At 35.7% G+C, this 26,118-nt stretch overlaps 1 protein-coding gene across 2 annotated transcripts in view; it reads right to left on the bottom strand.

Annotated features, from left to right (window-relative positions):
- PTPRD (protein tyrosine phosphatase receptor type D) overlaps positions 1-26,118 on the bottom strand; it is a 1,173,827-nt gene that overhangs the window by 89,715 nt on the left and 1,057,994 nt on the right. For both annotated transcript variants that reach the window (XM_085043363.1, XM_085043362.1), the window contains 8 exons: positions 25,969-25,995; positions 23,685-23,802; positions 18,210-18,797; positions 17,684-17,784; positions 16,537-16,790; positions 11,944-12,034; positions 5,968-6,177; positions 2,519-2,679 (listed from right to left, as the gene is read on the bottom strand). In XM_085043363.1, coding sequence (XP_084899489.1) covers positions 2,519-2,679; positions 5,968-6,177; positions 11,944-12,034; positions 16,537-16,790; positions 17,684-17,784; positions 18,210-18,797; positions 23,685-23,802; positions 25,969-25,995 — 1,550 coding nt within the window. The remainder of the gene's footprint in view (positions 1-2,518; positions 2,680-5,967; positions 6,178-11,943; positions 12,035-16,536; positions 16,791-17,683; positions 17,785-18,209; positions 18,798-23,684; positions 23,803-25,968; positions 25,996-26,118) is intronic.

The following is a 26,118-nucleotide window of genomic DNA, read 5'->3' as shown; positions in this document are numbered from 1 at the left end:
AACTGGTTGCCCAGAAAGTTTGTTGAATTCCCGTTCTTAGCTATCCAAAACTTGCCTGGATATCCTCTGAGCAAACTGCTGCAGGTGGCCATGCTCTGAATAGGGCTGGGATGAGGCAAACTCCAGAGGTGTGGCGCTTTGATTCTGTGAATCTGTGAACTCTTGTGCACACAGTATATTAATTGGCCACATCCGTGTTTACTATTATATTGATACTATGTCCAATGACAAGAAAATGTACTCTTCAGTTCTTTTCCCATCTGTTACTGTTACTTACTAAGCTGCAGTGACCTTTTGGCTCTGTTCTAATATATGATCCAAAAACCTTTCCATGAAATATCTTTGCCTTCAGATTTTAAGAAGAGTAAATGCAGTGGCAATAACCTTTATATTACTTAGCAACAAATAATAAAGAGTTCAAACATGCCCTCCTTGTCTTTGGCACAGTTAAATGTACTTCAAAACAAACCATGCAACTTATCCACACCATCTAATAATGTCTGTTTTAAAGAAGAGCAAGACTTCTCCCCATAAAATTATTCTTTTGGAAACAGCAGTCATAATTCCTCTGTGATTGTAATTAAAATGTATAAGTAGTGTAGTAAATCATGAGCTTAGTGGTCCCAGTCTGTTCACAATGGTTTCTATGGACAAAGGGAATTAAGCATAGTTGACCTTTATTTGAGTTACTACTCTTTGCACTTCACAAGACACGTTCATTTCTTGGTCATCCTCCTTGCACTGCACATCCTTTAACAACATCCTCTTTAATATTTTTTGCATGTATGCGCATCATTAGACTGATGCCATCTACCTTAATTTTCTTTTCTCACTATCATACTTATAGTACTTGCACCCCAATATATTCTACAGATATACTTGTAAAATTTTCTGTATCCACAAAAATTGCTTGTTTGCCTGGGCTTTTTAATGTATTTTTCCTGTCCAACTCCTGTAGCTACAGTAAATCCATTTAATTCAAAAATTAAATTTCACTGTTTTCTCAAAGCAATATGCTATGTATCCCAACCGTCTTGTCATTGCTCTTCCACAGTCAGTAAGTCTATCAAAATCTATCAGTAAGCTTGCATTCAGGTTACAAACTCTTGAAAAAGATATCCAATTATATAACACATTCTTACAGAAATTAAAGTTCATAAAGGACTACAGACTGCTAAAACTGCAGTCATAATTTCTCAGAGGTAATTTGCCAAAACAGTGCAGTTTAACAAATTAGAGTAAATAGCTGAAAATAGAAAAATAAATAAATACATATGGACACTTGCCTGAACAGTTCTAGTAAAGTAGTAAATAACAGATGGAAAATATGTCCCCCATTTTCAGTGAACGACAATCTCTTCACACTACTGATGAGCAAATTTTACCTGCTCATATGTGGCATATTCCCAATAATTTTTTTTTTATTTTTTGGTAATAGATTTGAAGATTGTTATTTTGGTTTCATGAATATAATCAGTAACCCCAGAAGCAGTTGCACGTGGGCTTAATATGCTTGTTTGGACTTCTTTTGTAGTATGGGAGAAGTTAGGAAGAGCATGCAGGCTAGGATTTAAATATTTATATGCAGGTGATTGCATCATACTAATTAGTTTTAGAAGACATACTTCATTTAATACAATTATTCCTAGTGTGCCACCTCCCCAGAAATTTATAGCCTCTTTATAGTATTCCTCAAATATACTTTATCAATATATTCCAAAAATGTAGTAGGAATTAAATGTAAACATTAAAACAATGTTTTTGGTTTTGATTCTTTGGTTTTGATTTAGTATCTTGGCCCCTGTTAACTGACACAGTAAAAGGCTCCTTCATTTAAATTATGGCATCATACACAGTTTCCACTGAATATGTTGCAAGGCAGAGGGAAGTCCTTTGTGTAATAGCAAAACTTCATCTGTGTCATAGACAGTGAAAGAAGAATGAGTGAAATTTGATCTCATTGCAAGATTAGTAGAAAACAGCTATTTGATGTCTCTTTAATCTCTCAGATCAGAGCTTCAAATTCATATAGATACATTGCCAAATTGGGGCCAACTGTCAAAAGTTAAAACTCAAATTACTTGAGTGGAGATGAAAATCACATTTAACATCAAGCTGAATGTAACCCCTAATGTATTACTATTATACATCTATAAACAAGTTTTAAAAAGTCAAATGTGCAAATTCCATACATATTTATGTGCAAGCACATACTTATTTTCTTTGCATACAAATGTATCTTTGCATACAAATGTATGCAAAGTGGAAAAACATCTAAATGCAGAAGTGTTAATATAGTGTCATCAGCAGAAAAATGTACCCACATACCTGTAATTATTGGAAACTTTCAGTCAAAAATTTCTGCAGCATTCTGGAAACCATTAGTAAATTTCAAAATATCCCAAAGCAATGACAGTTACTATTGTAGCACAAAAATACAGTATGGAACAGTATTACAAAATGACCAATATATAGGGGAAATTGTATACCTTGTAAGAATAGTAAAAGGTAAACTTACCTTTTATAAAGAAGTATAGCAATGACAATACAGATTATAAACACCACTGCAAGAACTGGTCCAACGACCCAAATCAAGCCTTCTTCCTCATCTGTAATTGGTTGGGGATCAAGATCCATTGACACAACAGGATCTGAATATGGGCTTGTTGCATACATGGTCTAGAAAAATAAAAATAACACTTACTTAATCACGGAGGAACACATTTAAAATATAGCTATCCACATCTAAAATAAATGTATAGAAGATAATGATGCAATGAACATAGCAAAGTGGAAATGCCATTTTTCTTGAAGCCAGGCAGTATGCAAACTTGCAAATTGAACAGTGTGTTGTTATTAGCATCTTTATTTTGTGTTCCACATAGTAGTGGAGATCTGCAGACAAATTATGTAGCACAGTACTTCCAGACCACTTTGCAACTCAAGCAGAGAATGAGAAAATGAATGGGACACTGAGAATTATAACCCACCAGTTATTAATTTTGGGGTTCTGTTTTAGATTCATACTGGCCTCACACTCTTCCGGCACAATATTAAAGGGTACTTTTGACAGAACAAGACTTCTATAGATAAAAATAAAGGGGAATGAATGTAGGAGGTTCCTTGAAAACTGTCTTATGGCAATAGTAGAGTGCATTTTGACCAGTCAAAAACTCTCTGACAGAGTATTCCTACAGAAGATGGAGACAACTTGAATTTAGGACTTAAAAACAGGGGATTTCACTGTAGAATATGAAGGGAAGCTAAAAACTCAGTCTTTCATAAGCATGAAACTAGAATGATGAATCAACAGACGTTTAAAATCTTTGTTTTACTGGATGCTGTAAAGCCAATTGGCCTAGGATAAGACCTGTGATAAGTGAGTATTTTTTTTTTATTCTTTTTAATCTGTGGTTCAGTGCAAAGTTAAAATTACAGACTGGAGAGGCTGAGGAGCCAGCCTGCTAAAATTGGATCATTTAAAGAACTCTGAGCTACAGTAAAGTCAGAAGTGGAGAATTGTTTGTACACATTTCTCCTCCATGCTGTAGTGTCTTCATCAGCACTAAACTAGGATTTGAACTACAGCTCTTGCAAAAGACTTAAAAACTTGATTCCGTAGTAGATCAGAAATGTCAGCAAAGACAGAATAAGATAACTGGGAGAAGATATTAGCTTCCATTTATGTTTGCACTGTATTCTGAAAGATGCCCTGAGCCAGGACAAGTGTTATCAAAGGAGACATGTTTTTTCACACTTCATTTGGCCTTGGTTTGGGCTCTGGGGTATGACAGTGTCTGGGCTTGAGACAGGATTAGGATTGGCAAAGCTGAAGCATTTACACTAGTTGTAACTGAGCTAGCACCTATGCCAACCATCTCCAATTAAATTATGACATTTTACTACACCTGGCACCACCCCCCCTCCCCTCCCCCCTCTATGTTTTAGGTCTGTGATTAATTTCTGGAAACTGAGGAATCTTCATGCTCCTTTCCTGAAACACTCAAGAAGACTGATTTTTTTCTCCAGCTTTAGTATTCTCAAAAGATAAAAAAGGTTCATTGCTACAAGAAGAAACTCTTTGTATTTAGCCCCTTGCTTTGGTGTGGGCAGCAAAAATGCCTGGATAAAGATATAGAAAGATATTGAGGGCAAGAGTATAAACACTTACTGCCTTTCCTTCAATAACAGGATTTCGCTTTTAATTTTCAACCAACCTGTATTAATGACTAATTTAAACTCATTTATTATTTTATGAATTTATCTTATTTTTTCCTTCTTCTTGATGACATCCTTAACATATTTATAGATTTTAATCATAGCTCTCCAGCTTCCATTTTACGAAGTTAAACAAATTCAGACCTTCCCATGACCTCTTTTAATTCAAGTTCTCTATTCTACCAATCAAAACAGAAATTTTGTGCTCTCTGAAGAAGAAGCCTTATGCAAAATGTGAAATCAGAGTATCAGGAAAAAAATCCCTTGCAGGTTACAGCTCATATATCAGTAGGACCTATAGTCCTAGAAAACCAGCTATATGTGCTGATAGCTGATACACCAGAGCACTGCAAGCCACTGAAAGTTGAATCTCATGACCCATTAAAAATTCTTCAGTCTGTGACTACCTCATGCTACTCAATCACATAAATGTTTTAGATGGCATCCTAAACCACATATTATCTCTAACCTAAGTTTAGTAATACCTTTTGAAATCTTCTAAGAGTAGCACCCTACATAGATTTTGCCATACATGTCAATTTACACACCTATTTCTTCCTGCCTTTTCATCCTGATTTCTAACAAAGCAATAAATTTAGCTCATTTATACTTTAACTAATACAAAAAAGCCAAGAACCTGCACTTTGTATTGAGAAGATTAATTTTAGTACAGGTAATTTATGACACACAGATTTATGGCCACTTAACTGTACAGTCAAAAGATGTCTACCTTCTCCAGTTTGAACCTTTCTCATGCAACACCTTCAAAATTATCTGTCTCCACAGCCCGTATCAAAAAGTGAAAAAAGAACTTTTGATTTATGTTAGAGCTGCCAGGAGGCATTTACTTTATTTTCAAATGAAGCTAAGTATCCAGAAGTATTCAAAGTGGAACTACTTCCTCGTGTTTAAGTAGGCACATTCCACTGACACCAAGAAAGCAATTGCAATGTTATACACTGCAAGCATTTGATTAGAATTCAGAGTATTTGTGTTGGAGTTTCAAGTGATTGAGCCTGCAAATGTACCTGTCAGGTTTAGCAACCGATTAGAAATGTACTGTATCACACACTGTATGTTAAAATGTTAATCTGTATTGCACCTTTCAAAAGTCTTATTTCTGTCTTGGTTTTTTTTTTCCTTTTTTAACACATTACTAGGTTAACTCACGCATAAAGGAATGTAATTGCAAGATTAATTATGTAAAGAGATATAACAGGTCATTATTTAGTTCACCTCAGGAAGTTCCCCTATTTTTGAATTATATTCTAACTTTCTAATTATTTACAGATAAAAGTTGTTATGGAATGACTGTAACTAAGAGGGTAGTTGTGCATGTTTCTGGTTCAGTGGATCTTCCCAAGAATCCTGTATATCCTACACCATTATTCAATGGAAATATTAAAAGATAACAACACTTTTAAATACATAGAGAAAGATGCTGCTGTAAAGCTCATGTCTCAGATGCTGTGTCCATGGTCATAAATAACACAGTATGTAATTTTCAAAAGATCACAACAAAGCTAATAAAAGGTGATTTTTAGGTTGCAGTTACACACAGAAGTAACACACAAAGGTGCAACTAGAATAGAAGACTTAAAGGATTTATTGGGCACTGAGCAAGGAAACATTTGCTTTAAAAATGCTCTGACATACAACAACAACAAAGCTTTAGCAAAGGGGAATAAGCATTGAAGAAGTGTTTTCATGATTTTGTAGAGTAATTTTGAGATTGAAAAACTAACTTACAGATTCTGAGTGCTCCATTACAGCCAGCACAAAGAAGACGTATTCTTGACCACTCTGCAGTTGCTTATTCTCAAATCCACCATAATGCTTCTTATCCCCCAACGTAAACTCCGTAGGAAGAACTTCAAAGTGAGCTGCAATATATGGCTTTAATTCAACTTCCCTCCCAAGACGAATGCTTCTGCGTTTCCTAGCTATCTCCTTAAGCAGCTTTAGAATGAAGGGAGGGAAAAGAAAGGGGGAGAGAGAGAGAGAGAGCAAGCATGAACAGAAAGATAACTGTAAACAATTTTAATGTAACTTATTGACAGTGTAATGAGAAAATTTAATGCATGACCAGGAACTACAAAAAACAATTTATCCACATTTCATGGGACATATCAGTATCATTAAATCAATTCTTGCAAAATCTCCCAATTTCTTCTCATTCTTGTTAAGATACTAAGAGGCAACTGCAGTGCTCAGACTACAAACACGAAACAACTTTTAGTGATACTGTTGTGTCAGGGAGGAGGTGGGGAAAGGGAAAGAAAATTTACCTTCTCTGAGGACATATAAATAGACACATCATATTACATATTTTATATCTATCTATCTACTTGAAGTCAGTCACAGAACAGAGTCATAGAATCAATTAAGTTGGAAAGGGCCTTTAAGATTGAGTCAAACCATTAACCTAACTCTGCCAAGTCCACCATTAAACCATGTTCCCAATTGCCACAACTATGTATCTTTTTACATACTTCCAGGGATGGTGACTGAATCACTTCTTCTGATAAACAAAGTTTACCAAACCTTTTTTTTTTGGCAGTAAACAAAGTTTACAAATGTAAACAAAAGTTTACATCAGTATATTTGTGATAAGATTATATGCTAGGCTCAAACTTGGAAAATGTATACTAACAAATAAAGAAACTTAAACTCAGCTAGTATAATCTATTGATGAATTACTTATGAAATTAGACAAATGCTTCTCCAGTACCTTTTACTGCTTTAGATATACTGGCATTCCACAAAAGTTAGTCTGCTTGGAGTACAAGGAGTCTGAACTTTTCCTGTGTTATAAATGATGACTTCTAAGGCCTCTTTATGATTCCCCTTGTTTTTCATTTATGAAACTTATTCAATGTCCTGTAGTCTCATAGCATAAATGTTTCTAAGATCATATAGTTGTTTGGTCTTTTTAGCATACCAACAGTTCTAATATAGTACATTGGCAAAAAATTCATTGCTAGGAGGAGGAGACAAATCTCCAGAGTGAGAAGGAGATTTAAAAAATCTAATCTTAACTATATATATGTATTAATTTTGAAGTACTTGTTTAGTCAGGGATGCTCTCTCTTCACAGAATCATGGAATCACAGAATATGCTGAGTTGGAAGGGACATTCAAGGATCATCAAGTCCAGCTCCTGGCTCTGCACAGCACAGCCCCAGCATCACACCATGTGCCTGAGAGCACTGACCTCTGCCAGGCGGGTGCTGAGACCACTTCCCTAGGGAGCCTCTTCCAGTGCCCAGCCATTCTCTGGGCAAAGAGCCTTTATCTAATATCCAACCTAAACCTCCCCTGACACAACTTCAGGCCATTCCCGCGGGTCCTGTCACTGGTCACCACACAGTGAAAAATCAGTGTATGCCCCTCCGCCTCCCCTCATGAGGACATTTCAGACTGCAATGAGATCCCCCCTCAGTCTCCTCCAGGCTGAACAGACCAAGTGACCTCAGCCACTCCTCATATGACTTCCCCTCAAGGCTCTTCACCATCTCCGCTGCCCTCTTGATATAGGCTGCAGCTTAGTGAGCACACCTTTTTGCCGTCCCCTCATGGGATCTTGCATTTTGCAATTACACAATTAACAATTCCATGGATGTATGGCAATCTAATATTAACTCTGCTACTGAGAAAGAAGCATTTAATACTGAATACTTTGATACCCCTTCTCACTGACTTAAATATTTCAAGGCTAGAGGTAGATATGAAAGCAAGCTGTGGCACTTGGATCCAGGCTTCCTTAATATTGAGGGCACTTGGATGTTATACCATCAAAGATCTACACAGTCAACTGCTTTCCAGCTCTAATGCTGAGTCTGTTCCCTGTTGCAGAGATTTTACATCCATTTAACTCTATCAATTTCCATGCCATGACACAAAAGCTGGTACACTGCAATGGATCCCCTGAGCAAAAAAAAGAACTGGCCATAATTTGAGACTAGAAATCATTATTCATTACTCAAGGACACTACTACAATCAGCAGTCCATATTTCTCTTTCATTCTTCCTAAACAGTTTAATGAGCAGCTAGAGTCAATTTGCATCGTATAAAAATGAGGGCAGCAGAGAACCATAATATTGAAGAGATTTCTATTTAGTTACTTTATTGAAGGTGACTCTCACATCTGTTGGTAGCTTCCTATGCCCTGGGTAGAGTTACTAAATGCAGAACATGAGGCAGAGACTGATCAAAGCTTGTTACAGGTTAGATCAGCCCTTGTAAGAACTGCTGAGGGAAGCACTCTGAAAAGTTTGTCTCTGTATGATGCCACATTTTATAAGGATAACAATGGCTATGTTGAGGGCTGAGCACTAGCTATCTGGAAGTCTGCTCAAACACTGTCAAGTCTGCTAAATGTTAGGGTAATAACAGTTTATACTAGCTGAAAGTCAAGAGCCACAAATATGGCAGTAGTAGTAAAGGTAATTCAGCTTGTGCCATCCCCAAAGATAACTGATATTTCTATGTGCCATTTCCACTGGAGTTTTAAGTTGTCTGTCTGCTTCAACTAAATTTTTATCGTATGTTTCCAGATTACATTGTATTTACAATTTAGATTATAAATAACTCAAAATAAAAGGTCTGTAGTAGTACTGCAATCAGAATTAGATTGAGATTGAGAGGTAAAGAAAAAATTTTGATCTTGATTATTTCTCGCATTTGAAATAGTAACAGAAAATGCATATATTTGAAGAAAACACAATGCTGAAGCACAATGTTAGAGTGATCAGAAATTGAGTTTTGGCTATGAATGCTAAAAGTTAGTTAGCCTGAGTCAAATAAAATTTGTTCAGCTTTTCAAAGGTGGTTATTTGCCAGCTAAGGCCAGGTAAACTTAGGTGGTTTTTTGTCTAGATTAAAACTTTGTCAGTAATATTGATTATACGTGACTGAGTAGATCTCAAGTGAACCTACAGCCTCATTCATGTTTCATACATAAATGGGGTTGTTGCCAAGTATCATTACTTACTCAAATTACTTACTCCCATTGTACTTGATACACAGATTTCAATAAAATCACTGAATTCATTTAAGACTGAGCATGGAGACCTTTATTTAAGTATTACTGCTTACACATCTGAAGTAATACAACTAGGTAATACTTACTGCAAATCATAATATTTTTTCTATTTAATTTATTGGCATCACATGTCTATTTAAAGTCACTAGACCTAATGATATTAAAAATAAAATTGAATTTTGAGTTAGCAAAAAAGGACTGTATCTCGAATAATTTTTTTTTTCAGATACCAAACTTTTAGTCCATTATCCGCTCTTTTAAAACTGGGCATCTGTCTTAGTTTCTTTCAGAATTGAGGTTCAAGGAACTGGAAGATTAGGTAATTACAATAAGGCTGAAGAGTCTTTTTGGACTGCTCAGGTATGCAATAGAGTTAACACTCCAGAGCTCAATTACTAGCAAATACTTTTCTTCTGACAATTTCAGGAAAGTATTTGGAACATAGTTCTTTGAAAAATCTATTACCCAACCATTTCTGATACAAGACACATATCTGAGATCATACTAAAAATACAAATATCCTCATTTGACCATCAGGAACTATTTGCTCAGAGAGTAGTGTGGTTACTTTTTTGTTGTTATTTTTTTCCAAATGTATTTATTGTGGCACTGTGTTCACAAGCTTGTCAGAAATAGTACACTTAATAAAATGCAAACATTTTCTAAAGCTGGAAGCAAACCAGTCTTTTAAGTAATAGAAACTGAATGAGTTAGCATGATATACAGTTGCTGCCTGCTTTTAATATTTTTCCCTACTCAGTTCATGCTATATGTGACAATCTTGCTACTGGGGACAACTGTAAAAGATATATCAAGGGGTTTAGTTCTTTATCAGAAATAATTTTCATTTTCCAGTCAATGCATATCTTATTTCTCCCACCATTAATTCTACAATGTGGTCTCAATTATATCAGTAGAAGTGGGAAACAACCCATCCTGATACAAATATTTCTGAATTAATAAACACTCTTTATCAATCTGTTACACACGCTAACCCAACACAACTTGCAGGGTGATTAAAATGACCCACTGTTATGGGAATCAGCAGGAACCATAGAATTTAATTGCCAGAAAGTTCAATGTCATCTGGCACATATCCTTTGATCTATTAATGCTGCTGAGTGTGACTACAATCTTTGGATGTTAAAAGTGGGTGGTAATACTCAGTTTCCATTAATGTATGGTTGTTGCTGTCACAGTTTTACTGTTTAACTGTATTCGATGTCACCTATGACTACAATCATGAGCTGATGGCATTTACACTCCAAGTTCTTTTGAAGGGAAGAAGTTAAAAGAACAAAGCAAGCCATTGCTACGGCTGAATGAAGTGAGATGATCACATAAATGGAACTGGTCAAGAAGAAACAAAGGGTTGAATCAGTCAGTCAGCATGCCTTCCTCTGAACAGTTGTTTTTAATCTGATTAAGAATTTGCCTGTTGTTGTGATAAAGACTGGAATAACTCTGTTTATATTTTGAATGCTTTCTATAACAGTGTTTGTTTGGTGAAGATCTTGATTATCCCTATATTTTGGTGCAAACTTTGAAATTTATATCCATTTTGTCGATGAGAGGAAAGAAAAGAACCTTAATGGTTGCTTGCAGTTAATCACCACTTCCCACTTAATAGTGTTATGGGGAAGCATACAGTGTGGTTATCTCTGTAACCATAAAACTCTTGAATTGAACAAAAGACAACAGAAAAATAAATGGGATCTAGTCAAAAAATCACTCTATCAGAAATAAAAAAAAACGATTATGGTCTTTGAATTGCAGAGATATTACATGTTCAAATTACCATAGAAGCCGATTGACATCTAAAATTTTGGACAGATACAACCAGAGCAATAATAACGCAATCACCTGTCCTTTGTAAAAGTTTCTCATATGGGGCCCTCAAAAGAGCTTTACAATCATAAACATTAGCTTTACTACAAATGTACAGATTGAAAGAAAGTTCACATGAGCTCTATTGTCCTTCAGAAAAACATAAAACAAAGGTGAACATTATGCTTTCTGGAATTATTACTGTATCAATAACATACTGAATTGATTTCTAGTATTGCTGGGCAAATATCTAAAATGAAAGTGGTTCCACTCTTTGTGTTAATGTCATTTATAGTGTCAAATGATGATACAATGTTGCTCGTTCCTTCCTTGTTCACGTACTTTTTTCTAACCACAAACTGTTGGTAGAATGGAGGCTACTTCTAGCCAGAAGTATTACAGTATAGGACAATCAGGTAAAAACACCACCAGAGGGTCAAATGTTAAATTGCAGCACAAAATGCAATTTAGCATTTGTTACAGACTTAGTAAACACCCCTCTAATGAACCAGACCTTTATTACAGTTCATATTGTTGGTGATTAAGCTTTTGCTGACAACTCATTTCACCTCCTGCACTTTTGCATCACTCTTTACAATAGGAAAAGAATAAAATATTAGTGTCGACAAATATCAGACACTTTATGCTCTTTATTGCAACTTAATGTCTTTACAGTCTTCTCATTTAAGTAATTTGAATTTTTGTTTCAGTCTCCACAGGCTAATTCAAATGGAAATATAAAGTATCCTGAAAACCAGAACTTTTAAAACTGGTGAGATAATTACATAAAATTAACAAGATTGTTGTTTTAATAAAGGAGAAGCAAAAAACCCAAGCAAACCACATACTATACCTCATCTAGTTCCATTTCATCTGGACTCTCCCATGGTTTGATAAACTTTCCACGAGACCTCTTCAAAGGCACAATAACTATGTAATAGCCTCTGTAAATGAAACAGTTGGACAAAAGTGAAGTTGAAGGAAAAGAAACAGATAAATTGGTGGAGTAGGTCTGTTTAGAGGAACTTAAGAGAACAGCGCTATGCTGAGGATAAACTTTTGCACATTAATATGTCACAGCAGCCTTACATACATAGCTGTAAACATTCACATTCTTGAAATAACATCAGTTGTAAAGCATCTGACAAACAAATGGCACCAATTACCTGCCTTTTTGTGTAAACATATAAATATTTATAAAAAACTTTAATTACCATGTTCTAAAATGCCTACATGAAATACAAGAGCCATGGGATATTTGTGCCCTGCCACCATCACACTGGGAAAAAACCCTCAAAGCCCTCAATTGAAATATATTACCATATATTTAAATCTCAATTACCACCCCATCTTCCCCCATTTTAATGTATAATCAGAATAGTAGGTTAACAAAATGTATTTGTTAAAGCCAATACTATGACAAAGAGAGAAGAAAGAAAACATGACATAAACTGCACCAATACTCTCTTTCCTTTGGACAATCAATCACCATCAGCTTTATCTATTTAACTATTCTATTCACAGTTATAGGTATGAAAGCTTGATATATGCTCTCTTTATGGGTAGGATTTGCAAATTACATATATAAGTTCCCATCAGAAACATTTTCCTGAAAATATTTTTTCCTCCCCACCCAAGGGGACTAGTAAATTATACTTTTTAGTATGACAGAGATCTGGTACTTTCATTGTTTACTTCACAAAGCCTGGATATGTGTCAGGCAGATCCATAACTTCACATTAGTGTGAGGGAAGAAGCAGTAGAATCACAACAGCAGGACATCCAGGATAGTATAATATACGTCTTCTTGACAAACACACTTGTCAAGAAGTCATGCTCTCTGCACCTCAGGGGAGAGGGAAAGAAACTGGTTTGCTTTGTTTCTAGTAACAAAAGCTTATTAAGGTGTTTCTGGATTTCCATTATGGAAGATAATTTTAGTGTCTCATGGGCCATCTCCTTTTCCAGTTTGCCTTATTTTACAACCCGTTCAACCTTCTGCAAAACTGACTATTAATTTTACTCATGCAATGCAGCTGAAAATCCTAATTAACAAAAAGTGTACAGAGAAGGAGCTGCCTTACAATTGACTAAAGACTATCTCAGTCTAAGCCAACTATACAAACTATCATTTTTATCATACCAGTACAAGCCACTGATCCATTTTAATAATCTCTTCTTGCTTAAAGCTCTTTCCCATAAAAGAAATAAAACTAAACTTTAGATTTTCAGCTTCTGTAGAAGGTACATGTATTCATTAATACTTGAGTTAAGAAATTTGAGGGAGTTTTCTGTTGGAAAACTTCCAACAGGAGATGCTGGGAAGAAGTGTTGCCCACAGATTTTTAACTTCTGCCCACTTGCTGTATTCCAATATTTTAAAAAACATCTGTGCCATATATTCTTATAGTGACAATATTATAAATCATCTTCTAAAAAGATGCAAGACTGTAAAGCTGGTTGAACCCAGATTTTAAACCTCTGTTGGTCTATTAAAAATACTTTAGTTACATGAACAGCAAATGCTGGTGAACACTGACTTATCAATGTATACAGTAACAACCTACATACCTTGTCTTTAACAGATGGCAAAGAATCAAGACAAAAAGAAGTGAGAACTTGCCCCTCTATGTCTTTCAAACATCAGAGATACATATTTATCCTTTTCTTTCTTTTTTCTTCATCTTTTTATTTTTTAAGCTAATGGAGCATTCAGATATTTTTCTTGTCAATCAAGGAATATCTAGCATGAATATGTACTTTCACACTTTTTCTCATTTCCATCATGAAAGTCTCCCTTTCTAACTTGGAAAATCTACTAAGACTTTCAGCACACACAGAGTATTTTAAAGTGAAAGAACAAGCAGATCAATAGTAAGCAAAAAATGAAAATGTTCACACCAATATACAGTGCTGCAAATTGTGAAGGACAACAAAGTTCTGTGATTTTTAGCTAATTGCAGAAAATGTAGCATCTCCTGAAAAACATATTTTATGGTTTATTTCATTATTTGCTTGTTGGGTTTTGGGCTGGGTTTTCTTTTTGGTGGGGGCTGGAGACAGGTGCGAAATGAAGGGTTTGTTTGGATATTGTTTTATCTACTGAGTATTTGAAAGGCCAAAGTCTTCCACAAAACTCTGGTTTTATTTAAGACTTTTCAAAGCTGTAAGAGATTCAGAGAAATATGAATTGTCCTTTACACATAAAAATTGCTTTGAAATAGTCCAAAATACTGAAAGAAAGAAAAATTAAGAACTTGCTCCCTAGAGATGAGCAAAAGAGATACATTTTACTAATCACATGGTGAGCTCTGCACCAATTTCTGTGCTGTCTCACCATCAAACATTGACAAATACCACCATCTTTAATTACAAAGATTAGAAAGCCTTTTATAACATGACCCTCAATCTTATTACCTATAGTTCATTAGAGCAAACCATTACCTGTTTCACTTTCTCTATAATTAGTATTATTGAAAAATTCTCAGTACTTCATTATAATCTAGGGACAATCCTAAAGATATAATGTAACAGCAGAGGAACAGCATCTCTAAAAATGTCAACATAGCTATTACGTAAAATTGTTCCTCCCATACAAAGACCAATGCAGAATAACCTTACGTATTTTAGCAAACACTAGGTCAGGTTTTTCTGTTCAGTATGTAGTTGCTTTGGTATGCCTGCCCCAAGAGTCAAGTCAGCTGTTGTTGTGTTTTACTTTCTCAAGCCTGATCAAATCCTTTTAGAAAATAGATATACAAGTAGGAGATACATAATTTGCAAAATTGGCAGTTCGACCCTGTAGATTTAATGTGCCTTTTCTGATGTCACTTAGCCTCTTTAACTATTTTATACTATATGAAAAGAAGGGCATCATCTCTTATTCCACTGTTATCTTCTGCTAGTTTGTTCAGCTATTCTGCACGTTTTTCTCTCTCTGAATGCTCTGCCTCATAAATCTTTTTTGACTCATTCCTTCTTCAGTCTTCCTTAGCTGCATTTTTTACTGACTGCATCTTACTTAATCTAATGATAATGACTACATTTTTCAGTTTTTCATCCTTTTAATGTCTCAATGGCATTTATTTCTTGACCTTACCTGCCTCAAAATCTTCCGTCAGTAATGAAAAAGGGGGCAGCTTTCTAGAAAGCTGCAGAAATCCACCAGGGAGAGGACAAGTTGAATCCCCAACAACATTTAATGACTGGCTCATTTTCCTCCCCATTTCCTTTACATTACATATGGGAGCCTTACAGACCAGCAAGAATAACTATAAGCAGAGTAATAGCACTTATTGATTGTATCATGCTTCATGTTTTCCTGGCAAATCTTTATTGTCTAACCTTTCTAATCCCTGCTGACCATGTGCTCTCATGTCTTTAGTCCTATTTCTGTTGTTTAAATTTCCACAACATGTGTTCTCTCCCAAAATCTAAGTAATCTCTAGAAAACTTCCAAATGTTTTAGCAAAATCTCTTGTTTTCTTAATGAGACCAGTGGAGAGGACATGGTAGTTTTATTCTGATATAACCGAACAGAATTAGTTAATCTAAATTAATTTAAGTGCAGTAACAACTATTTAAATCTCCATAAAATTCTTGAATGACTGAGTCTGAGTACTTCAAGGAACTACAGAAGCATTGATGGGTTATTAATTCTTTTTGAGATGATATATTGTTCAAAATAAAACCGTTTTTCTGCATCCCCCATTTTGCATTCCATAATGAAACACAAAAGTATTGTGAGAAAAATCTGCAAACTGAAGGACAGTTACATACCTGGCTATGTGACAAACTTAAAAGTTCTGGTTGGAACTGACATACAGTGATCATCTAATCCTACTACCTCACCATTTCAGAGCTGACCAAAATTAAACACAAATTAAGGGCAGCATCCACATGCCTCTTAAACACTGACATGCTTGGGATATTAATCGCCTCACTAGGAATCCTCTTCCAGTTTGAAAACGCTCACAGTAAAGAAATGCTTACTCATGCCATCTGAACCTCTCCTGATGCAGCTCTGAGGTATTGCCTTATGTTTTCAGGAAGAATGGATCTCAGGCAGAAGAGATCAGCAGCTCCCTCTTCACTTCCCCTCCTCAGGAAGTGAGTGTTTTCAGTCCTTCAATCAGCTTTGTCATCCTCTATTGGATGCACTCAAGGACTTTTACAACAGAATTTGAGACTTGTTAAATTCCATGCCACTCATGACTGTCCAGTGTTCCAGTCTATCTAAACCCCTCTGCATGGCCTCTTGTCCCTTCAGTCAACAGCACCTCCCAGTTTACTGTATCAAATACTGCACTGATACTGGTTCAATTGCTACTGCAGAGCACTGTAGTCTCTGTACTGTTACAGAGAATAAAGCCATGGCCCACCATCAAGAGTTAGAATAATCATCCCTCTGGAGATCAAAACAATGGTATGTCACTCGTTCACTCACTTTATATTCTCGTTTGAGGGTACTTCTGGAAGTTCCACAGTTATCATGCCATCTAAATTGGTCTTTCCGATGAAGACTGGCTTTGTGCGAAGCACGTCTGGGGCAGTCTTTGCTGTTACTCTATGCTGAAGACCGCCAGCACTATTCCCCCTGTTTGTCAGGACAAATGAATATGACGTCTCTGGCTTCAGGTTTGTGATCAGCTTCTGAGTAGCACGTCCATCAACCTCCATTTTCCCATCATCATAAAGGATCTAAGTTAATAGACAAAGGTAGTTTTGGTTACCAAGAGAAGGCAAGTGATGCTGTCACACTGAATTCAGGAATCAACCTAGCTATAAATTTAAAAAGGAAGTTACTGGGCATTTTAGGGTGTAAAACAATACTGAATTCACTACTGTAATTAAACTTGCCACTTTCAGGGAAAAAGAAAAAAAATAACTACATTAATCTAAGGCAAGTAAACACTCCTGAAATCAAATTTCAATTTTTCAAACTAAGTAGCTTCACTTGAACTCAGAATTTATAGCAAGGCACTCTTGTTAAAAGTATCTTGACTTTTTCATTCACACTCCTTATTTAGAAAGGTTTTTGTACCATTTAGTTCCTAAAATACTGTTCTTCACTTGCCACTGCCTGAGATGACACAAGTGATTAAGAATGAAGCAGAAGAAATGCCAGGCAGACTGCATATTACATTGAATCTCTGTTTCTGGATAATGCTATACTTAGTGGAGTAAAAGAGTTGTAAATCAAAAATGTGTTGTTACACATTGAGGAGATGAAAACAAAAATTGTACTCAATTGCAGTCACTATGGAAAGGACTAGAAAAAAATAAGAAAATTTTTATTTTTCCTTCACTGTTCTCTTTAAAATACTGTATCAGTGAATGAGAAAATAGCAAGGTGTTCTTATCATGCATATTAACCAGTATGAGCCTGACTTGGAAACACTGACACAATAGTGGGAAACTCATATTGCCAGATGACTGAATATAACAGTTTGGTTCAACATTGTTGATTAACATGCAATTTTAGAAACAGTGATACCCAAAAAAAATCTACATGTTCAGTAAGCTACATAATCAGGTGAATGACATTGTCTAGTTTCTGTTATTTTCTCTTGTACAAATGGAAAGTAACTTACTTTGAAAGGCAAAGCTGAATTGTAGTTTTCTGGAATTTCCCAGGACAGCAAAACAGAAGTCTTCATTACTGCTTTAACATGAAAATTTTTTGCAAACACTGCTGGAAAAAAAGAAACAATGTATATAAACAACATCTTGGAGCTCAGATCTGTCATACTTCCACTGCTATTTGGGAGCATTAGCTTTCCACTTAGGTCAAAAAACAACGATTCAATTCTCCTACCTGTTTGTTCATATTTAAAGATCACATTTAAACCCATTCTCACTCATATCTAGTGACAACCCAACACGCATATTTTCCTTACCTGAAAATATTGTGAAGAAGTTAGCCAGAACTTGCTTGGCAAGGGACAACTGAATTCTAAGGCATCCAAAACATATTAAGATTTACATACTTTACCTGTTGTGTTTGATGAACCTATTTTTATGAATGGGCCAGTCAGTTTTATTAACACCTTCAAAAACACTGATATCCATAGACCGATACTCCTTTAAAGGTCAACGCCACAAGCAGACAAATCCTACCTTGATCCACGGGTAGTGTCCTGAACTGGACACTTGGACTATATGGACCAGGCCCTTTGCTTGTGTGGGCACGTACTTTTACATCATATGTGGTATCTGGTTTTAAGCCAGAAAGGGTCATAGTGGTATCAGCAGGAACAACAGGGAGTTCAACTGGCTGGTAAGCAACATTGATATCTCTGTACAAGATGGTATATTTAGTGATTATGCCATTTCTCTCTGCCAAGAGTGGCATCTGCCAAGTTAATTGAACTGATGTAGAAGTAGAGCTTTCCGAGTGGAGATTTTGGGGAAATCCACTGGGTACCTCTTCAGGAACAGAAATCTCTTTAACCATCTCCTCCCCATAGCCCACTTTATTTCTAGCTGAGAGCCTGAAGACGTAAGAAGCTCCTTTGTGAATGTCTGTGGCCGTGAAGTGATCTTCCTTCTCTGAGAACTCCATGGTTGTTAATGTATCCATGTCTTTGCGACCAAACTTCAGGCGATAACCCTGCAGCGGGCCAAAAGTTTCCACAGGAGGATGCCACTGAATTAGAGCCGTGTTCATCTGTGTGTGGCTAATCACAAGCCGAGGTTTGCCTGGAACTGTAGCACAATGTTATTTAAAGAGGATAGATATAAACACAATTGCACGTACAATTCCTGAGGCTAGTTTTAGCAGGAATAGGGATATATTTTCTCCTCCCTCACTCTTAGTTCCACATATTACTGTCCTAATGAAGAAATAGTGTCTGCCTCCTGCACTATTAAGTCATACAGTATAAGGAACTGCAAGAGTAGAGACATCTACTGCTTTTTTGTCTTCTTCCGTTACCATTATTTCTAAATACAGAGCACATTCAGAGGCACAGGGACACAGGATCTAGGAAAACAAATCAAGAAATAAAACTTCCAACAAACCATTATGAATGGTTGTGTCTCACACATCCTTGTTTGCAAAAAAAAAATAAATACTGTCATATGTTTTCATTTATTTAACCCAAGGCACATTTCCTGTAAATGGGAAAATACTTAATGAAGAAATTACAAGTTTCTAGATAGGTTTAACATAACTTATCATTAATAGTTAAAATGTGGTAGAAGTCAGAACAACCTAGTCCTCAAAAGTCTTTACCACATGTGATAGAATCCTACCATTCCAGTTTCCACACACAAATCACCTCCACCTCCTCTGTTTCAGTGTGGAGAGGTAGCACAGTTTGAAATTTAATTTTACATGGTTTATCACATATTATTTACTTTACAGCATGGTTTTGGTGCATATGAACTGGATTTCTTTTGAAAAAGGCTAAATTGGTAGCTCTTCTTAGCCTACACACTACATGCAGTCACAACCTTAATTGGGACCCATTGGTCCAAACTGGTGATTTGTCTTTTAGAGAAGTTCAGACTGCAAGTGCGGTATGGACATTGACGAGTATTGAATTAGTCCAGAGAGGAATGAATTAGTCCTAATCAAGCCAGAAATACCATTATACAATTTATACAGTGTACATTTTTGGAGTCCCAGTATGATTACTCTCATTGATTGCTCCTATTTAATTGATTAATAATTTTAGTTTATTTGTGTCCATTTGTATACACTTCATTTATATCTCCATTAACACTTATATTTTAAAAAGTTCTGTTTCTATTACAATGATTTATTTGATAATTAAACATATCCATAAATATTTAGAAATGTAGTGTTCATTCTGTACCAATGCCTGACAGGTCAAGAGACTTAAACAGTTTTGGGAGTAGTACTGCAATGACAACATAGACTTTAACAAAGGATAATTAGTTTCATCTGCATTTGAAACCTTCCCTTGTGAATGTAACTTCTGCACTGTGAGCTCTGGCTCCTGTATTTAAACACTTCAATAGATTTTATTACTTATCTTCAGTTCTCATGCACACAGCAGATCAGATAGTTATTGTTAGAAGGTCTAACTACCATTCCATAAAGCATTAGGAGTAAGGAGGGAAGAATGCCATGCCTTGAAGGAAATTCTGCATTTAGTAAGCTCTTTCCTCATTACATCTTTTTTAAGTCGTGACATTGCTTCTAATTTCATAAGACTTATTGGTGGGTTTTATATAAATTTTCCAAGTTATCTTTAATTTTAAATATTGAGTTAACCTGGCAGCATTACTGTGGAATCTTGTGAGTGTTCTCCCAGACTTTCTGCTGTGTAAAGAATATCTCTCTGATTAGTTCTCACTTTTCCTCATTGATAACTATAATTGTTTATGGAACAAGTAGAAGGTTATGAAGGCCTTTTGCATGCCATATTTTTCTCTGCATTCTAACTATTACTGACACCAGTGTAACAGATGAAAGAATAGAAGAGTTTATCAAAGGAGAATAATAACTCCTTCAGTTTTCTAGAGGAGCGATAACTGGAAGGTATGACCAAATTATTTTTGTGATACACTGCCTTTTTTTGTTCTTGTGACACACTTCCCTATTAGGACGACATTTTAACCTTTGTGGTAACTACGGAGGAAGAAAGAAACTAGTACTTGCTCTTTATCAGAACCAGGGAACTAATAAAGCTTGCTTATCCAATAAAATAAAATAGTAAATAACAATGGTCACCTTTTTAATACCATAGGGCCTACCTGATGTTGGAAAATAGATACATTTCTTTTTATTTCCAGACAGCTTTCAGTTAATATTTACTTTTAGTATTATTACTTATGAATATTACAGTCTTTTAGGACAAATGACAGGATTCTGTGCAGTTGTATATACAGTTATGTTACCAAATAGCTCTGTCTAGAAATTTCTGATAATCTGAATTTTCCATGAGTCCAAAAGAAATCAAATTGTCCCTAAAATAAAATATATTCTCTGATCTAGTGAAATCCTCTTCCATTACTGCATAGCAAGACATCTCTCACATAGTCCTTTGCAACAGGTATTTCTGTTGCAATGGCTTGCCACTACTAGAAGAAGCTCATGCAAGCAGCATTTGCCAAATTACTTAAAGTAATTTGTTTCTTTTAGCTGCTACAAAGTACACTGCCATCTTAATATAATTCTTCCCCTTTTAGCTGAAATCTGTATTTCAAGAGTGATGTCCAGTATAAGAGAAAATGACAAGTAATGGACAAGCTATCGTGCTATGAGATTCTTCAACTCCTGTGACACAGAAATTAAAGCCCTGATTAAAATCTTCATAAAAATTGTATGATATCACTGACAAGTAAGTATTCATTTTTATCAAGGTCTTGTTAATCATACATTTTTTTACTTCTGCCCCAAGTAATTTAATAAGTACTTTGATTTAGAAATGTTCAGCAACAGTTTTTCTTCCATCTGATTTCAATAGTGAGGAAAGAAAACTGAATATAAGACAAAAACACACTCGAATGAAAATATCAATGGCACTCAGTGACTTTACTTCTAAGTGAGTTACTATACTATAGGCTTACTCATGTTTGGTGGATCTTTCCTGTCTAAAAGTGTAAATGATGCTTTTGTATCGCTAACGGGACACAGCTGAATAGTTACCTATTATCTGAATACCTTACAGATACCTTCTCTGGTAAATGTTCAGGCATCTGTTCTCCTTTCCTATGTCTTATGGATATAATCTCAGTCATTCAAACTTTAAAAGTTCTACTAGAAAGTCAGATCCTTCATTTGCTTTATTGTAGCATTTGAATAACACCTCTTAAGGAAAAAGAATAAAATGGAAGCTCAAAATGAAAAGGAGATTGCATTACAGACCTACAATCCCTTGGTGTTAGTGCATCATTTCTTCCCTTGTGTGATGTATCCTCATAGAAAGACAGTGAGCAGGAAGCTCTTGGTACTGACTATACACAATGTCCCTTTTTTCAAAAAATCTACATACAAATTTTCTTTACAAAGAAAGCTGAAACACAGCAAGCTGTAACACCAAGTGAGGAGATTTCATACAATCTGGAATGCATGAAGGAGCGAAACGGTAACTGGCTGTTAATCTCAGGAACAAACATTACTTGTTCACAGGGTTAAGCAAACAGCCAGAACAGTGGCTTTTACACATTACATTTACAGATGTCTCTGATTCTCTGTTGCTCTTCATTCAAATGTATATGAGACATAGGATTTGTTCTGTCTTTTTGAAGTAGAAGCATCAGAGATCTTGGAAGAATGAAACATGAACAGTCAATAAGGACTAAATGCAGTGAAACTTTAGATTTTGCTAGCACATTGGCATAACCTCTGTTTGTGTCTAGGAATTAATAAAATTATAATTTATATCATTGTGTTTATTTCAATAGTGAATTTAACTAAAAAAAAAAAAAGATCAAGTGCCTTTGTTTCCTTAAATCAAGTTCCAATGCATGCCAGAAATATGTATCACCTTTTTTCCCAGAGTATGAGAATTCAGGAAAGATAAGTTAGAGGATAAGTTTCAGCAATAGCCAAGAGTAATGACTAGAATGTATTCGAAGATCTGAAATGAAACCATACTGTGCATCTAGCCATGAAGACTGAGATTTTTCCAAGGAATCTAAGGAGTAAAGGATATTGATGTTTTTGATATCAATACGAGATGTGTTCTGCATTCAGTGATTGTTTCAAAAATGGTGTTAGTCATTATAAATAGAAATACATATGCATTTGGGGCTTCATTTATTAGCATAAATAGTACACTGTGATTAAGAGTGCTTGTAACGATACTACATGTGATTGTAATGGAATATCCTTAATGGCTGCGCTACAAACCCCTGAAAATGAGCACAACACCTACAGATTGTGAACACCTGTAGGTGAGTATCAGACTAAAGCTGTGGTGGAATCAGTTGGTTAAGTTGTGCCCCAGTCAAGCATTTAAAAAAAAAAAAAAATTGTTCCTCATCTAAAAACAGTTTGCTTCATCCCATCTGCGCTAACTGCTGTATTGGTTATGCAATCAAGATATCCACCATTTATTACCACCTGCAACCACATGCAGACTGAACACAGTGGCAGGGTGTCTTCTGCCCCAGTTTGTGCCTTAAATTACCTCTCAATTAATATGGGCTACAGGGTTTCATAGGATGGGCTTTCACTCTGGTTTCCAACTCCCTGCTTTAATAATCACATTCTTCTGAGATAAGATGTGACTGTCATACAGATGGGTTCTTTCAATGCTTTTACTGACAGGCAGCTGTGTTGCTACTCTCATTGAGACCAGGAAAGCCCTTTAAAAGTTTTTCAAATATCCTTCTCAGCTCAGAATTTCTATTTTTTCCTCTCCAGGAAGACACCAATCATAATGGAAGAGCTACTAAAAACTATGAAGTGACCTCATCTGGAACTGAAAAATGAAGAAACAGAGTCACTGGCTCTATTTTTGTCTAAATAAAAAAAAGGGCCAAATACTGAAACAGAAAACCCTATGTCCTAGAAACACTTTTCACACAACAGGAGACTTCCAAATAGTAGGAACAAAATACTAGCAGAAAAAGTCAAAGGATTCATTTAGAGCTTAATTTTTATATAAGTATTACCTGCACCAGTAGTAGATACGAGTTTGGGTTTGCTGCGTGCTCCATCACCTTTCGTTGTATAGGCTGTCACAGTGAAAGAGTATGTGGTTTCAGGCTGAAGTCCAGAAATTATCATTTCCTAAGATGAAATAAAACAAAATACAACTAATTAAAAATAGATTGTTTGCCAGAAGAATTCAGAATCCTTTAGAAACCCCCTTTATAGTACACTTTTGAGCTACTGGCAGTGATAGTAAGCATTTCAGTGCACCAACAGACTGTACTGTGTGAAATATTTGATAATGCAAAACGTTTCACTCACTTAAGCAATAAAAGACAGCACACATCTAAATAGTATGCCTCAGGTAGTTTAAAGCAAAAGGCCAAAGGTTTAGTGGTGTGAAAAGTGAATAAAATCTTCTAAAATACATTGCCTGAGGAATACTACTGACACTGTGAAACACATGCACATGTCGATATGAGAAACTCAGTTTAACTTAGTCATTGACAGGATATCACTGATATAGTTCCAAAATGCCTAGTAAGAAAAATGTTGCACTTATATGCACACTTTGTAAGTAATGATGGTTTAGCTGAACAAGAATGCCTTGTTACTTTCATAACACTTTCACTGCAACCTGTGTCACTGGGTGGACTGTGTTTCTAAATATCTGAAAGGACTTCAGAAACAACTCACCCCTCAGGTCTAAAGGAACTGTGCAGAACACCACTAAAAATCTGCTCAGAGGATACATCTGATGGCCCTCAAATGAAAGCAGCTACAAAACAAGTAGCTCTTCAGCTAGTGCAAAGCAACAGCAACAACACCAAACTGTAAATATCGAAGCAAGAGGGAGTCTTTTTATCCTCATGAACACACACAAGTATATGCACATGGAAGATGGTGAACGGTGCACCAGAAATAAACTTATGTCCTGCTACAAGGACAGTGAGAGGAGTAAGTCTTGACACTCATAATACAAATAAATATTATATGCAAATATAAAGGGACAGTATTTGGAGACAACTGACTGGCCCAGAGTCCCCAGCTTCCAGCCTGTAACCACTGGACTACTCCTTTGCATTTTTACATGCCTGAATGAATTTACACTAAATTTCAATGCTGCCAGAGGGATGGTGTATTTATACATCTAGAATAAATAGCAAATGTGCAATCACACATCCCTCAGATGCAACAGTCATGAAAAGTTAATATAAAAATCATGGGCTAGACTATTCATAGTATATGGATTTTTCAAGATAGTGGATACGAGCTTAGTAAAGACGTGGTTAGAATGCAGCATTGTATTTACAGTCAGTTACTAGCAATACAGAAATAATAAGGTAATGATCAGAATGAGTGGGCAAAATAGCTCAAAAAAAAACAAACCCCAAATCAAAATGAAAAAACGAACCCACAACAAGATGAAACAACACATAAAAATCTACTACCGAAAGATCCCCTTCTTTGACTCTATCTTAAAGCTGAACTGAACCATAAAGCCAAAATTAGTAAGAAAGACTTCACATCTTTCATAAGAAAACTGCAGCTGATACTACCAGTATTAAATTGTGGAAGGCAAAAAAAAAAAAAACAACCAAAAAACCCCAACAAAACCACAAACCAAAAAGAGTGATGAAGATATTAGCCTCATCTAAAACAACTAGTACTTCATGGTGTAAGAGCTATGACTGCATGTAGTGTTTTGAAAGTGTGGTTTGGATACAGCAAACATTATTATTTAGGCATAAACACTGCAGGGCATCTGGCTTCCCGGATAGCATGTATTTATTCTACTTAAAAGAAAGTGCAACTGACTTCAACTTTCAGTTACACACACATTAAAAGCACCTTAAAATTAATACAGAAAAATACAACTATTGGTATGCAACTCTGAACCACCTCTGTTTTATTTTTCTATCACCTTGTAAAGAAGCACTTGTGAGGCAAAGTTAGTGACAGCCATCAAAAAGATGAAAACACAAACCAGTGCTGTGCATTCTGGAATCATGCTAAACCCCAAGACAGGCAAGCAAGAGTAACCCTACTTTCCCTGGGAATATTTAAAAAAAAAAGAACAAAGGAATAGAGTGTCATAAGAGAAAACCTTTGATGTTAAGAGCATGCATTTGTGCAAATGACAAAAGAACGCCCTGCAAAACAAAAACAAAAACAAACCCAAAGAAAGCACCAAAAAAAAAAAAAATCCAAAAAACTACACAATGCTATGAGCAAACAAGCAAGACAAAAAAATCCCAAACCAAACACACAATGTTTTTCTGCCCAGTCAAAAAAAGTACTTACATGTTCAGTAGTATCATCATATTCCCACTAATTTACAGTAAAGGAAGTTGAAAGGAAAAACAAAAGAAATAAGGAGATTTGTAGCCTGGTTGAGATAAAGTTTTCTTCTTAATAGTAAACTGAATATGAAAGATGTCTGAAAAAATCATG

This window comes from Lichenostomus cassidix, chromosome Z, assembly GCF_008360975.1.
Source record: "Lichenostomus cassidix isolate B80296 chromosome Z, HeHo_3.0, whole genome shotgun sequence".
In the NCBI taxonomy this organism is placed as follows: Eukaryota; Metazoa; Chordata; class Aves; order Passeriformes; family Meliphagidae; genus Lichenostomus; species Lichenostomus cassidix.
Note: the sequence above shows the minus strand (reverse complement) of the source record. Positions and strands in the feature narration are given on the sequence as shown.